Here is a 16,661-nt window from a genome sequence, read left to right as displayed (position 1 = left end):
AATTTTAAACAACATTTTCAAAGAATGTCCAGTCCTGAATGTGTTGTATTCTTTGTCTAGACACAAGTATATAAACAATACTATCCTCTTCTTCACTGTTCATCAGACTGTGTTTTTACCATATTAAATATTTGATAGTATATCATTGCAGATCAGACCAAAACTTGCATCTCCAAAATGGTAACTTTATGGTAACTCTTTCTTGCCATTTTATTGCAAAATGTTCACACAATAGCAGATGGCATTTTCAAAGACAAAAACTACATAACTACTTATCTGCCTGAAATGCCTATGTAAATGCTACATGAAATATGAAATACCCATGCAAAACAGCAGCAATATTTTGGAAGTGTTTACATAATAAATCCAGCTGTTAAGAAAGAAAGTTCTCCACAACTCATGCAACTGCACTACACACTCCTCTGAACTAAACAGGGCCTTTAGCAACTGAAACCATTTTGCTCATTACTTCACTGTATATATGGAGTGGTGTTCAAGATCAAGCAAAGGTTACAAACAATCAGGCTAAATATGTAGTAGCTAGATTATAATGAAGATATAAACATCCATATGAGTTATGACTAATCTTAAAAAGTTTACAACAAACAGTATAACATTCATAGACTGTTACACATAAAAACCTTGGTTTTGGTTTTATTTTGAATTAATGTTGATGTAAAAAGATTTTTTACTAAGCAATTTGAAGCATTGCTTTTGATCCATTCAAATTCTTTATAAAAGTAAAATGCCATATTATAGTTCTGTAGAGGATGTGTTAGGAAACAAGGACAGGAATGAGTTTTGCAGTAGTGTAGGTGCTAATCTGTTTTCAGTAATAATTTTTATTCGTCATCATAAATTATTATTTTCATTATGTATCAGTCTTAATTCTATTCCACACAATTTAAGTACCTGCAATATATTAAGAATGGTGTGTTGTCTGTTCTGTTATTCTGCATGGTTAAATCATGGGTACAGCAAAGATGTCAGGAGACTCAAAAATGTTCTTTCACTAAAAATCAAGGTCAGAGGATGTATAACCCCCCCATCTCTCTCTCAGTTGCTCTGGCCCTGCCCTATTTTGAACTCCTGCCCTGCAAATGCCTGAGGGTTAAGCATCTTTGAGGAGCATTAAAGTCTAATGCAGTCAGAATAAAAGCTTTCTGCACTTGTCCCAGGTCTGACTCCACCCGCTGCATTATGCATGAGCTCAAGGCCCGATCCACTTTGGCTGGGTTGCCATCATGGTGCTAAAAGTGCTTGACCGTTAACACGGGGTCAGGCTGCGTGGGGCTGACGGAGACTGGGGAACGGGGGGTGGGAAACAAGCACTTTAGATAGCAATAGCTGCAGAGACTGAATGTTCTGGAACTGCAGAAATGCTTTTATTTTGGAGAATATTTAACATATTTATTTGGATTTTAAGGCCAGTTATAGGATATTTTTGGGTTAGATTTCCAGTTGTGGATGCCTTGCAGGTGCTTTAAAGGCACTTACATGACATGACATGAAATTCATGTTTCATATCAAAATGCTTTGTTATCTTCATTGTTACTTTCCAAGACTGCTGCCACCTCAGTATCTGAACATTTAGACTGCAGGCTGTCTAAATGTTTTGCATGCCGTTTCATGTGTCGACTGAATGGTTTCCAACGTGAGAGGGAGATGATTTGCCAGGTGTACATTGGTCATTTACACATAAAATGTAGATGGACACACAACACATTACACACTGTGAGACACAGATTATGTGTATCACAGCCTCATAACGGATGTGAGTCATGTATGGGATCACAATAAAATGGAATCAAGAAATTCCAAGGGCCAAAAACAGTCACTAATTTAAATCAAATAAAATATTAATAAAATAATAAAATAATATTCTCTTCTCCTCATAAACACTAATGTAGCATAGAATGTTTACAGTATAGTATGAAAAGTTTATAATCTGCACTTTCTACCAAATTCCTCCTCTTGTTTCAATAAGCTATAAGTAAGAAATAATACAAAATTGTATTAAATTGTATTATTATTGCAAGCTTTTCTTATTGGCAGTGGTAAATAAGGTTTAGAAAGCAAAACATTCTAGAGTGGACCCCTCAGGGCCTTCTAGAGAATGATTTCTGGGAACTAAAAATATATGTCTTCATTTTTAGTTCATATTTTTGATAGAATTATTATGTATATGCGCATGTGTATGTATATATGTTTATATAATACGTATATATACATTTGTAGTAAATTCATGCTCCTGCACTTGGCGTTGCACAAGGTTGATGGGCTATTAATACCTGCGGGGTGTGTGATGAAATTCATAGATTGAGGAGAGGTTGTACAGTATACAGTACAGTGAACGTCTCGTTTGGTGGGTGGAAAATGGGTCGCAAAGCAGATGCTCTTTGATGTCCTGTGGGTGTTTTAATTAAGTGGAAATGGGTCCTTTGATTGAGGTGACAGTAAATTTGAAATACAGTGCCGACATTGAGCTGCTGGACAACCAGGTTTTTGCTTTTATTCATCATTCAACATTCAAACATACACATTTGGACTGGCAGAAGTGGCTGAACACTGATGTCATCTACATCCAATAAAACATGTCCAGTCCAAATAGAGCTGCAGCTGTCATTCAAGCTATTGGAGGTATTACATGCTCTTAGGTAATTTTTTCTGAATATGTTAAACATAGCAAATAAATAGAAATTGTGCCCTAAAATTCAGAGGAAAATGAATGCATCCCTTTGGAGAACATTTGTAAATCCCTCTGCAGCTGACCCACCTGCAAGAGCACCGGGCTGGGACATATGGGACACGATTAAGTACAGAAGTACAGCAGGGCATTGTGTAAAAGGCAGTGTGAAGTGCACCATTCCAGTAATATATGGTCAAATTATGCAAAATATGGAGACAGAAGATTTTGTTTTGACAGTGACCTCCAATTTCACATGCTGATCTATTTTACTATAGCCAACATGGACATGCATGTTCACCGTCTATTCTGAGTGCAGATTTTAATGAGATAAAGGAGACATACTGAATGGTTTATGCACACAAAAGCCTATTTTCTGTCAATCAAACAGCTCTTAATCACTATATTACAGAACTAAAGCACAAATAACCACAAATAACCCCCTTTCCCACAGGTCCACCAAACTACTCTTTCTATATATTACAATGACAACAATACATTAAATAAGATTTTAATGAAAATAATGAGGTAAAAACATTGTTAAAAGAGATGCTAGCCTATACAATGTGCATCGCGTCATTTGCTCCAATCTTTTCATCACATCAAAACAAATCTGTCTCAAGGGTAGATGCTTTAGCTTCATTGATTCTAACTGTGGCCAATTCTAACTAAGCTATGGATCACGCATTTGAAATAGCCAATGCCGTACACCAAGATAACCCCTCCCTTGTATCTCCACCATGCTGATGTGCAGTATTCCATCTGTTCAAGCATTTGTGTTAGCCATCATATAACCCTAGTAGTAGTCAGTTTCTGACCACACAGCCACAGAGAGAGCGGACCACTCTCAACCTAGCAGTGACACTGACATGTGTATAAACACGTACACATGTGTATATACACTGCTGTGTCTGATTCTCCTACCAGCACCACACAGTTTACCATTTCAGTGCCGCTGCTATGGTGAGAACAGACTATTACCCCAGTAATATATGGTCCAGTGGTCTGAAATAATAACAATGCTGAAATAATATTTTTTGTCACTGCTGTTGCAGAATTTATATGACATTAATGGTTTGAGGAAAAGAGGTAAAAGAGGGAAAGGCTTTTAACAACAAATAAATGTTTAATGTCCAATACACTTCCAAATAATTCAAGTAATTAGTAGTAATAATACTACTTTAAATTTTTTTGTTGTCTCAGTTTGGTTTTATCAGAGCACAAAAAACAAGCAAACTCAAAGGTCTGAAATGGACAAGGATATATGAAGTTCATCTAAAAAAATATTAGCTGTATTGGAAACGAGGCTTTGTCTTTTGTTCTGCAATAAAAACATCATCAATCATTTTGTCTCAAAGCTCAGAACAAAACGGCTACAGCTTTAGTGTCCACGTGCGTCCTTTTCTAAAACTAGAAACATGCTTGTGCTTGAGTTTGATGACTCACTTATTTCATGTTGTGTGATTTTAGAGGAGAAAGGACAAAATCGTCCTCCAAAGTGGGGGCCAGAGGACCATAGACTGTTTTTCTTAAAGTGAGAGCAGTCAACAGGGGGCGCTAAGGGTCTGTGTTTTGGTATCAACTGTTTCAGGCCGGTGGTAGTTACAAAGCTTTTCTCAACCTCTCTAACAGAACTACACAATGTATCATTTGTTTATTGTTATGACATTCATTGCCAATACTGACATCAAAGAAGGCTGCAATATGCAATGAGCACTCCATCCAATCATTTTTTAAGCTGGTTGCTCTCAGTATTCTGGACAATCATAGACCATTCCACTTTTGTCGCAATAATGCATGCTAATATTTAACCATGTCATATCAAGGAGTTGCAGATGTGTTTATCAATATATTGTTATTGTTTTCTGTATTTAAAATAGAGAAATACAGTAATATAACTACAGTATGCTTTAGATATAGAATACGTATGATCCCTGAATACAAAGGTTTGAATACCCCAGCCAAATTATGTTGATGTTCTAAGTGAAATGCATTCTCTACAGACAACAAACTTAAATGTGGCTCTTTTGTGGAAAAGCATGTTCTCTGTAAAATATGTAACTTTCACTCAGAAAATCAATTAAATATGTCATTTGACCTGGGGTGCCTAATTTTTTGGCATATTTTATTTTATAATAACATTGTTCATGATTTTATATACATGATTTAATACACTGCAGATTGAAATATTCTAAAATGATTAAATGAAATAAATTTACAAAACAATCATTTTCAAAGGCACCTCTTGAAGATGTAAAAATACTTTCAAATATTGAATAGCTAACCTATTCAAAATTTGAAAGTATTTTTACATCTTCAAGAGGTGCCTTTGAAAATGATCAGATAATGTAGATGGGGTTCTAAATCAAAGTTCTAGTGCTGTTTTGCTCACCAGTGATTTGTAATTGTTTTTTGATTGAAACAGGAAGTGAGGCGCATACCTGTCCGATGTGCATGCTGGTATCGCATGTCAAAGGACGTGCAGAGGTCAGGTCATTTGACCCCAGGAGTGTTGAGATGATGCCATTGCGGTCAACTTTACGAATCATGGTGCCATCTACAAAATAAATAAATCCATTCTTATCCACGGCAATACCTGCAGAGAGAAAGAGAGAGCACAGATGTAACAACTGCCGCAAAGATACATGCACATGCTTTTTATACAATGTGTGAATGTGGGATTGTACGTACGTATGATCCTGCATATATATATATATATATATATATATATATATATATATATATATATATACACATGCATCTCCAAAGCAGTAACTTTACAGGAGAGACCAAAACCGTTTATTTTCAATGCAAGTCAATGGAAAGAAACTTTATTCCAAGCAGTTTTGGAGCATTTCTATTGCTCTGTTCATCATTAAATTTTCACACAATGTGAAAGACAGCTGCCTTTGTTCAAATTATTTTGAAAAGTAAAAATCTCAAAAACTGGAGAGACATCAAAAGTCTTGTTTTATCTGATTGAAATGCTATATCAGGACATTTTTGGCTAGAAATTCTACAAAAACAAACATAAACACACCAGGGAGAATACATCGCTACACGTGTCGTGCTTGCCCCTGCATTTTTCAGGTCACTGTGGATGTGCGTGTGGTGAATTATTTACATTTTACTTTGCCAGTGTTGAATAATTTGTGAGTGAGACATACTAAAGTGCATGTGTGTGGGGATTTTTTTCTTATTTAGAGCCAAAATTAAGATTAAAATTAATTACACACTGTTCATGGATAACCTTGTGTCCTACCATTTAGCTCCTTGTATGTGTGGGAATGAGCTACCTGTCAGTTCAGAGCTTATGGAACATCTGTTTGTCGCCATGGGGATAGTAATAGCTCAAATAAACCAATATAATTCAGTAGTTGTCAGACCAGAGAACATTCAGTCTGTATATGTGTGTGTGTGTGTGTGTGTGTGCACTGAGAGGCGTATTAATGGCATCCTCCTGTATACAAATTCCCACAGCAGCATGACCAGCAAGCTAATCAAAGTGGCAGACAGAGAAGTGCGTGTGAGGCTGGTTAGCTATACTGTGACTAATGTTCTTTGTTAAAGTGCTATGAAAAAACACACAAAAACTCTGTCAGACTGGGCAAATCAACTCAGCCAGACAATACGCACACACATAGACATATGCACGCCGTGGTGGGTCTGTAGAGGGTATGAATGAGTGATGAGCGAAGTGTGTTTTATTTGCTCAGCAGATTCGCTCTAAGTGATTCCTCCGCTGTAGCATAATAGTGGCTCAGTGGACTTTATGAATTGTCCTTTAGAGCGGTGGTGCCAAACAAAAGGACTGAGGGATGACTACACATTTTGGAAGATTCTGGAAATAATGGCCCAAATCATCCGTAAAAGTATATAGGAGTCATTATATTCACAATGCGAGAGTCTAATGGCTAGAGAGCAGTTATACAGCAGCCAGTTATACGTGTTAGCTATCAAATAAAGAGCCGCAGTGTGCTGTTCAAGGAAGTAATGGCCTTGAATTAGCATATGAGTCTATAGGAATAGCATCTGTCTATAGGAATGTAAAGGGCCACGACAGAGACTCCTGCCAGTGAAAAATTAATATAAAGAAAGTGTCATTTTTTAAAATATCTTAAATACATTTTGATCTAACACTCTCATAATGACCCTAGATTAGCACTTGAGTTGTCTATAGGAATGTGAAGACACCACAGAGATGCCTGCCATAGAGAACAATGAAATTAAAGAGATGGGAAGTAGGAGGCCTATAAGAAAAAGCAGAAACTGAAGATACTGTATGTGCATATACAGGACAAGGCAAGGATTTAGACACATTAAATAGAGTTTTATGTACACCTTGAATACATATTGATCTAATACTCTACTAATGGAACCACACTAGAATTTGTTTATTGAATATAATTATAATGTAATCTTAAATAATGACATTTGAGACTTCAGTGCAAACCGGCTGAGCTATTCTTATGTTCTAAAAGTGTGTAATAAAACTTTAGGCCCGCTGGTGAGCCCTGGAAATTTAAAGGGTTAAATTGCAAGTCAATGCATGTTTACAACCCCTGTGAATGTGGGTGCACCTTTAGGTCCCAGCAGCAGGGCTTCAGTGGCCTTTCCCCCATCTCCACAGCGTGCCTCGTCAAAGGGCAAGCATTGCTCCCCCGTTCCAGCCACTACTTCCACGTTTTGCAGCAGCTCCTTCATTCCCGACAGCACTTTGGGTCTGAAGATCCGCCGTGAGTTTGTGTCCGAAACATACAGCTGACCGGTCATGGGGTCAGTAGCCAGGTAGTACCGATGCGCAGGGTTGTTGCTATGGAGACAAAGTCAGCAATACATTATGGACATGGAAATGGATGGTGCAAAAAAACACAGGGACTATCTAGAACAATGCTTTAGGCCTAGACACTTTTATTACTATGGAGCAAAAAACACAACAGAAGAGTAAATGAAAGGAATGGAGGAGATTAGATAGCAGGTGTTTTTAATTCCCAACTGTGTTTTCCTTACTGTTACTTATGTAGCAGAACACAAGAGAGTCTGTGATCTGGTCTCAGGGATGTGATGAAAGCAAGTGCCACAGAGCAACACAGCCATGATTTTAGTCACGATATTACACAACCTAAAATGTTTTATTGCTTTTATACAAACATTCTAACAAATTGCGAGATAAAATTGCAAAGAAGCCCTATACTCACCAAATGAAAACACTTTAATATTGGCAATATTTAATATTGCTTAGTTGCAGCTAACACACAAAGAGCGTGCTTCACAAATAACAGTGTGGGTAGAACACTTCTCGACTAATCAGACTATGCTCTTTGAAACGGCTGTATAAAAGGAGGTTACACACTTATACCAGCTAATAAAGTACAAATGATAAGCACTAATAATAAAACTAAAATGCCTGAAATTTGCAGTATCAGTACTAGTAGCAGTTGAAGTAATAGCACAGGCACCAACTACAGGAAGGGCACTTAAACAAATCCTAGAGCAAAGCTGGAGAAAAGTCACAGTAGTGAAATGCATAGAACAGTCTGCAAACAGCTGCTATAGTGAAACTGCAATTAACAGTAGGCCTTTTAAGCTGCAAAATTGTTATGGCAACAAGAAAAACTGCTGTTTTCCACATATATGTGTTTCACTCACAGGTTCTACATCATGCAGGACTTCCGGATTTGTGGTTTACCAGACAAATCTGACTGGTTTGAAAGTGCAGTGCTGGTGGATTTTTATACAGTCGCAGTGTGTATTTTTGTTTGGACTACTTTGTAAATACACTGTGACCATGGAAAAAGGTTTGAAATATAAATGAGTAGTCCAATGCATGTACACTAAACCTAGTGTGCAATAATTGGCAAGTACACATCTTCACAGTAAGAGAAGCGGCAAAAGAAAGCGGCGTGTTTCTTGGTGATTCTGACCTCGACTGTCTCAGAAAATATCTTAAGTAATGTTAAATAATATATATAGAAAATAATAAAATACATCATAACTGATCATTAAAAAAATACAACTTTTAAAGTTAAGAAATTGTCACAAGCTATTCTTTCTAGGCACAAATATGTGCTTTTGCCTTCTTTTTCTGCTCCATCCTGGCTGCGCCTACTCTATTTCTCACACCCGGAGTCCATATCCTGGACCTGTTTTAGTTCTCATCTAAACAAAGACATCACTTTGTTTTCCTTGGGTGTTGGTGAAGTCTCTGTTTTTGATAACCCAAATTCCTAGCCTTTTCACTTTGTGTAGGTCTTTCCTTTGTTTTTGATCCCTGCTTGACATTAACTATGGATATACCTCTTACATTGCCTGCTTGTGTTTTGACCTTTGCCTGTTGTGACAGTGATTATTGGATGTCCCAAATAAAGCCACTTTGCACATGCACCTGACTTGCATGCCTTGTCTGTTACATGAATGTAACACAAGAGCAGAACAGGTTAGGATCACTGTAGTTTTTATGCTCTCTTGTACTATGACACATCTCTCCCAGCTATTAAAGGAGTTTAGCAGGTAAGCAGGTTATAATAAGTATTTTATTAGGAAAAACAGAGAACCATAGACTACTGTAGTATTAGCATTGTAGTATTATCATTTGTACTAAAGTGTTATTAGTACTGCAGTGTTGGTATTGCAGTATTAGTATTGCACGCTCAGTGCTGTAGTAATAATATTGCAGTTTCTTAGTGCAGTAGTACAACCCCAATTCCAATGAAGTTGGGACGTTGTGTAAAACATAAAAACAGAATAAGATGACTTACAAATCCTTTTCAACCTATATTCAATTGAATACACTACAAAGACAAGATATTTAATGTTCAATCGGTTCAACTTTATTGTTTTTTGCAAATATTCACTCATTTTGAATTTGATGCCTGCAACACGTTCCAAAGAAGTTGGGACAGGGGCAACAAAAGACTGGGAAAGTTGAGGAATGCTCAAAAAACACCTGTTTGGAACATTCCTCAGGTGAACAGGTTAATTGGAAACAGGTGAATGTCATGACTAGGTATAAAGAGAGCATCCCTGAAAGGCTCAGTCATTCACAAGCAAGGATGGGGTGAAGGTCACCACTTTGTGAACAACTGCGTGAGCAAATAGTCCAACAGTTTAAGAACATGTTTCTCAATGTGCAATTGCAAGGAATTTTGGGATTTCATCATCTACAGTCCATAATATCATCAAAAGATTCAGTGAATCTGGAGAAATCTCAACAAGTAAGCAGCAAAGCAGAAAACCAATTGAACCAAACTAATTGAATGCCTATGACCTTCGATCCTTCAGGCAGCACTGCATTAAAACTGACATCATTTTGTAATGGATATTACCACATGGGCTCAGGAACACTTCAGAAAATCATTGTCAGTGAACACAGTTCGTAGCTCCATCTACAAGTTCAAATTAAAACTCTGCCATGCATTATTATTGTAGCAGTAGTGCTGCATTACTTGTATTGCAGTATTATTTCTGTGTTAGTATCACAGTATTAGTATGCAGTATTAGTACTGTGGTATTACTGCTGTAGTGTTACTACAATAATTCTTGTCACAACTGGCAGGGATCAAAACACATGCTGTATTGGTACTGCAGTAACAATATTTCAGTATTAGTACTGCATTAGTACTGGTAGTGGGCTAAAGGGCTGGTTTTGTTCAGGTTGTATTCGAGCCAACGGAGAATATTTTAGTGGACGCTGTTCATTAGAGCAGAGCAGCGTTAGACTGTGAGCAATGTCTTACACTGAGCTTAATGCAGACTGACTGGAGATCAGTGCAGACTGACACCAACACAATGATGGCGACCAATCTGTCACGTCCTCTCTATCACCTCCATTTTATCACCAAAAAAACACAGTCAGCGAATCAGCATGAGGTGACAGGCGTCTGCAGAGGAAAAAAAATCAACAACTCCTCACAGGGTGTCAATTAACACAAGCTAAGAATAGAATGGGTGGGTGTGTGTGTGTGTGTGTGTTTGTGTGTCTGTGTGTCTGTGTGTGAGTGTGTGTGCCTGCTCTGGGGAGAACAACTCGCAATGACACACATGGAGGCACAGATGAAACTCCCACGCCCTGTTCTTTTAAAGTGCCTTTATTTCTGATCTGGGAACAGCACTTCTGATCTCAAAGTATATCTGCTGATCAGAGCGGGACTTAATGGCATAGACCATAAAAAATCTAATTTACACAATTTACCCCAAATTTAGTTGATAAAGCAATGAGATGGATACGGAAGTAGACAGATAGATCTTTTTTGCCCAAAACAAAGCACAAAAGGCTTGTAAACCACATGGGGTCAGTAAGAGAACTGTGATACTAAAGAGCCATGTGACTGACATGCAAAAAAAATGGCAGTTAAAAATCTCACTAAAAGGTGAGTTTCTGAAAGGTGAGTTACTTAAAGGTGAGTTTCTTCTAGCATGCAGTGTGCATAAGACAGTCTGTGTATTTCTCTGGACAGACTGTCTGAGGCTGAAGCTTACAACAAAACTCTTCTATGCTATCCAAGCCTGTATTAGCAAGCTACTAAAAAACACTTTTCACAGAAGTCCAGAACATGCACCTTTTTTCATGTGTTTATCACAACTAATCCACTAGTTGACTGATTTTTTTAATGATCTCCATCACATGAGGTCACTAGAGATGCATTTAAGACACATGGAAATGTCAGTTTTATATAGCTATACGTCTCGTATAGACAGATGTTAATACCAACACTGTTAGGGAGTCCTTGACTGAAAAAAAAAAGTCCCATCAGTGTTTGAACTCAGTGTTACACTTTTAAAACAGGGCATGGTGCTGACTCCCCAGTGAATGGAAAATAAGCAGCAAAAAAACAAAAAAAAGCCCTTTTTTGATTTTTTTTTGTTGTGTTACATTTTGTTTATTTTCTAAGTGAAAATACGTTAACACATACTCTACAGGGAACACCCTCGAATATGACAGCAGATTTTCTAAGTATTTGCTGAGTTTCACACATTTTAAAATGTGGAATAATAAAAACATTTGTAACAAAGGCCAACATGTATGCTTTTTTGTTCCCTCAATATATTAAATTCAGCAAATTAACAGTAACTGTGCATTAAAATGTACAGAAGTGTGTTCTCTGTAGTGGATGTGTTAACCCATTTTCACTTAGGCAAGGAGCCGCCCAAACCTTTGCATAAGGAGGTATATTGGTCTTAAAGGCACAGTCACAAAAAAGTCTGTTTAATTTTGAACAAAGAGAGACCACACAAAAACAAATTACAGGTGAAACATGATACCATTGTTTCTACCCGTTGGTGGAGCTACAGTGATTTAATCCAAAATCTGAAGGGGATAAAGGTTTATTTCACTGAAGTCAGTACTTTGTTGAAGAAATATTCTAGATAGCTTTACAAATTTTTTCACTTATCCGTTTTAAACATTTTACTTACAAAGCACCTTTCCCAAAGCAGCTTTCATGAGAAATTATATAGTTATACTATGAATTACATTATACTTGATTCACATTTAGCGAGACAAAAAAGTAATCAAATCATAATGAAAAAAAATCTCCTCTTTTACTCACAAACACATATTATGTGGTATGGATTGAAAGTTTATAATCTGCACTGTCCAAACAATTTCTCTGCTTTTTTCATTGAGCATATTTCAGTGAATAATTCATATAAAATTACAGCATGGTTTTGTTGTCTGTATATATAACTCATGAGCGTTAAAGTCTATTAGAAAAGTGTCAGAGCAGGGCCTGGTGGGTTACCGGCTGTGTTAGAGACATACACACTTTGTTAGAAGTTGGAGGTCAGGCTTCAAAGGCAGAGTTTATAGTGACTTGGCTGTGAGATCATATGTTTGGACCTTTTTGAAGCCTAAGGTTTAATTGGAGCTCGGTGGTGGTCATGAGTGGATATAAATGCAGCTAATTTGAAGCATGCAAGCCCAAGTCAATAAGGCTAGTTAAAGTTTGAGACGAAGGATAAATTTAGTAATCCTGCAGATGTAGAGGACTTTCCTCTCTTAATTCTAATAAGAATAGAATTAGAAAAAGATGGTTTGGCTGGGTATGGTTCCATTTGTAAATGGAGCTCAATTTAAGAAGTTAATAGCAGTGTTATTTTTTAGCTAACTTTGTAGAAGCCTGTACGTTCCTCAACACTGTAGAGGCTTTAGTCATCTGTCTGCATCATTAGGAAAGATTCATACACACCAACTCTACATGCAGACCAAGAACATAATCCATATATATCAGAAATTTAAGAGAGTATTAAACTACACCATAGAAAAACTTATTTCTCTTTCCATCTCTCTTTTTCTAGCTTATCATTCTTGTTTGTTCATTCCTTCCATCTCTTTCTCCTTTTGTTCTCTCCTCTTTCTCCCTTTCTATTTTTTTCGTTTTCATCTCTTTTCATTCTCTATTTTTTTCTCCCTGTCTGACCTCTCTCTCTCTCTCTCTCTCTCTCTCTCTCTTCTCACTCTTCCTTTCATTTCCTTAGTCTGACTTTTCTTCTTTCTCTATTTGTCTCTCTCTCCATCTCTCTTTTCTCTCTCTGCCTTTTATCTTCCTTTTTTTTTCTCCATTTGTGTTTCTTTCTATCCATCTCTCTCCTCTGTTTCCTTCTTCTCACTTTCTTCCTCCCTCATTCTGCTTCTTTCCCTTCCCTGTCTTTTCTTCTGTCTTCATTTCTTTGTATTTGTCACAGTATTGTGTTTCATTCTTTATTAGTTCAGTCTGGTCTGTGTGTGTGTGTTTACTGTAAGTGTCCTATGGTTTTTCCATTTTAAACCTCACAGACTCCTCATTGGCTGACTGTTCACAGACTCTCTTTAAGCTTCTGCTTCATTGTAGTTCTTAGTATTAGCTTAGTTAGGATAATTAATAAATACTTAAAATTAATTAGCTTAGCTTATATAATTATGTCCTTTTCATTTTTAACTCAAAGAGATTTAGGCATACTCACTCAAAGGAATAAGCGATCCCAAATGTAGTTCGTGTTTTGTTGTGTGAAGTAATGGAAGCTAACCATGTAAAATTACGCAGAGCTAACAAGTAAGGGAAGCTTATATCTCACCAATTAGCATGATGCAAACTGCATGCCTAACTCATCACACACTTGCCTCATGCTGTGGTGAGCTGTTATTTGATCCCAAATAGATGTGCTGATTCGATTCCTGACATTGTATGACACATTGTTATGTATAAACAATGACAAAAGTATGTCATATAGCTAATAATAGTAGAAGGAGTAAGAGTGCATTTAAATTTAACATGCCGCCCCCGTACTCTGGCAGTGTTCTTCACTGCAGCATTTCCACTGGAGTCAGCTAAACTTGCCACTCTGTGCATTTCTCTATTAACACACAGTGCTAAAGGAAAGAACAAGAAGAATCAAAAGGTCTATAAAAGTTAAATAAGTCTGTCTCTTCCCTGCACCTTTGAAAAGATGCTTTTAACCTTTCTGCAATAAGGCTGTCTTTCACCACAGAGAAGAATGAACATAAATGCTTCAGGTTGCTCAGCTAAGCCATCTTTTGTCAACAGAGTGCATAGATGCCACTTCACACACCACAACGTGAATGAAAAGAGAAGAAACACAACGAGCCTCTCAAAATATGCTATTCTCACATCAACTCTATAAGCCCATGACACACCGTCTGAGATTTTCCTCAGCAGACATAGAGGAAGATCACCTTTAATTATGGGGTAACAAAACAAAAAAACTGTATTTGAAAAGAAGTCCACTAAAAATGGCAACGGTTTTGATAGCTTTTGAAAAGCATTTTCCATAGATCAATTGCATTTCTGGAAACAATTCCTTTATATGTAGAAGAGAGCAGATATATACTATAGCCAAATAATATAATCAATATATCAATCAACTGTTTGCACACATTTACTCATGCAAGGATTCTCCTTCTTTTTACACATAGGTAATTATGCACTTATCAAAAAATTTCAGTTTTGTTTTGTGAAAATGCTGTTAAACTTTTAATTTCCAAAGAGTTAATTTTTCATAAGAAGTAAAATGAAATTTTAATATATGTTAAAGAAATTAGATTTTGTTCATTTTGGAACATATATATATATATATATATATATATATATATATATATATATACACATATAAAATCCAAAACAACAGCGTATATATATATATATATATATATATATATATATAGAGAGAGAGAGAGAGAGAGAGAGATTGTATAATTAACTGTAAACACAATATGTTTTAACACAATGCTATATTTTGTTTCAACAGTGGGCCATCAACTTCAGTACTACATATGTGTTTAGACCAAATTGTGTGACTAGTCTTAGTCTGGTTTAAATAAAAAATATACACTTAATACAATGCAAAAATCTAAATTTAAAGTTATAAAAGTACATGCTATTAACAGATTCACCAATGTATTGGCTGTTAAAATCTCACATGGTGCATTTTATAATGTTTAGCAGTTTATTTTGAAAAGCTTGTTGTGTTTAGTGGAGACAGAGACTATACAGGTGATGCTGTACGCAGGTAGAGGACATGGGTTTCGGAAACACATACTTTTTCACAGGCTTACCTGTGTCTGAAGTCTTTATTTCTTATGGGAGTGGAAGCAAAAAAGAGAAGAAGAAGAACAGAAGGAAAGAGAGGGGAAGAGCAGAAACACAAGAGTGTTAATTAGAGGAAAACAGATGTAATTAAAACACACACACACACACACTACTTGGTCTTGGTCCAAAATCACTTAAATTGCAGGATTATTGCTAAATTATTCATCTTAAAATGTACTTAAGCAATAAGCCCACAGTTCATCAACCCATTCTTTTAGTTAACAGTACATATGACTTCTAAGCAACATTACCACTGGCACATTAATACAGATGTATCCATGCTTCATCCACAAATGTGTTCTTTTATAGTTTCTGAACACTAGTTAATTTGATCTAATGAGAATCTGTTGAAGAGTTTTGTTATTGCAACCTAATGTTAAGTTTCCAGTTTAGAATGCTTCTCAGTTAGACTGTGTTGCTGTAGATCCTCGAAGCTAGGCAGATTGGAAAGATGCTACCATGTTAATGTTAACATGATCACACATCAAAAAACACCAACAGACTGACATTTCAGACAAATTTAGATGAAATATTGTTTCAAATTCATAAAACAATAAAAAAAACAATAAAGCAATAAAAATAGACAAAAACTGCTACAGTACTCCATTAGGCTATATGAGATTTTTGCCAACAATACATTTACTATGAAACTAATTTGAGGTCGCACTTTAAACAGTGTCTGTAATAACTGTGTAGCTACATGTGAACAATACATGCAACAACAACATAACTAGTAATGATTTAGTCATTGTTGCAGATGGTTTCCAAAAGTAAACCTTATGTAATTACACACGTGCATCAAAGTCAGTTTTGCCTTATTTAATTTTAGTAGTATCACAGCGTATTCTTAACTACACAAGGGTAATAACACAAATGTAATTACATTTGTAATCAGAATGAAACAACAGTTTTGTTCAGAATCTTTTTCTAGCAGTAAAAGGACGTATGTAATAACATTATATACACTATATGTACCAGCTTTCCTAACATTTAGCTAGCATTTATGTTGCTAGTGCTGTGACACTAGCCAGTTTAAACCATTCTGTAAGGTGACAGTACAGCAGATATACCTTTATCTTAAAATGTACCTATAATGACATTACTATGTTGCATTACTGTATTATCTCTCCATTATTACTTATATTACAACTACGCAAGAACTGTCCACTTATTTTAAAGTGTAACTTTAACACTACACTAAAGGAAAGTTCCCGTGTAGCTGTTATGTAGGTATAAAGTAATTATAGAATGGAATTAATCAATGTAATGTGATTAGGTTACCTTATTACAACACAGTTATTGCACAGCAATTACGAAAAACATTAATGTTATGTAAACATACTTCCATTAACTGCTGGAAAAGACTTCTGATCTGCAGTGTATCAAAAAGA

General features: G+C 36.2%; 1 protein-coding gene across 14 annotated transcripts in view; it reads right to left on the bottom strand.

Moving 5' to 3' along the window:
• tenm3 (teneurin transmembrane protein 3) overlaps nt 1-16,661 on the bottom strand; it is a 628,014-nt gene that overhangs the window by 26,341 nt on the left and 585,012 nt on the right. For 11 of the 14 annotated variants that reach the window (XM_037538774.1, XM_037538773.1, XM_037538777.1 and 8 more), the window contains 3 exons: nt 15,237-15,257; nt 7,267-7,499; nt 5,128-5,282 (listed from right to left, as the gene is read on the bottom strand). In XM_037538774.1, coding sequence (XP_037394671.1) covers nt 5,128-5,282; nt 7,267-7,499; nt 15,237-15,257 — 409 coding nt within the window. The remainder of the gene's footprint in view (nt 1-5,127; nt 5,283-7,266; nt 7,500-15,236; nt 15,258-16,661) is intronic. The other 3 variants (XM_037538778.1, XM_037538780.1, XM_037538785.1) reach the window with 1 other exon arrangement.

The sequence above is a fragment of the Pygocentrus nattereri genome, chromosome 5, assembly GCF_015220715.1.
Source record: "Pygocentrus nattereri isolate fPygNat1 chromosome 5, fPygNat1.pri, whole genome shotgun sequence".
Lineage (NCBI taxonomy): Eukaryota > Metazoa > Chordata > Actinopteri > Characiformes > Serrasalmidae > Pygocentrus > Pygocentrus nattereri.
This window is presented reverse-complemented; position numbering and strand designations above follow the sequence as displayed.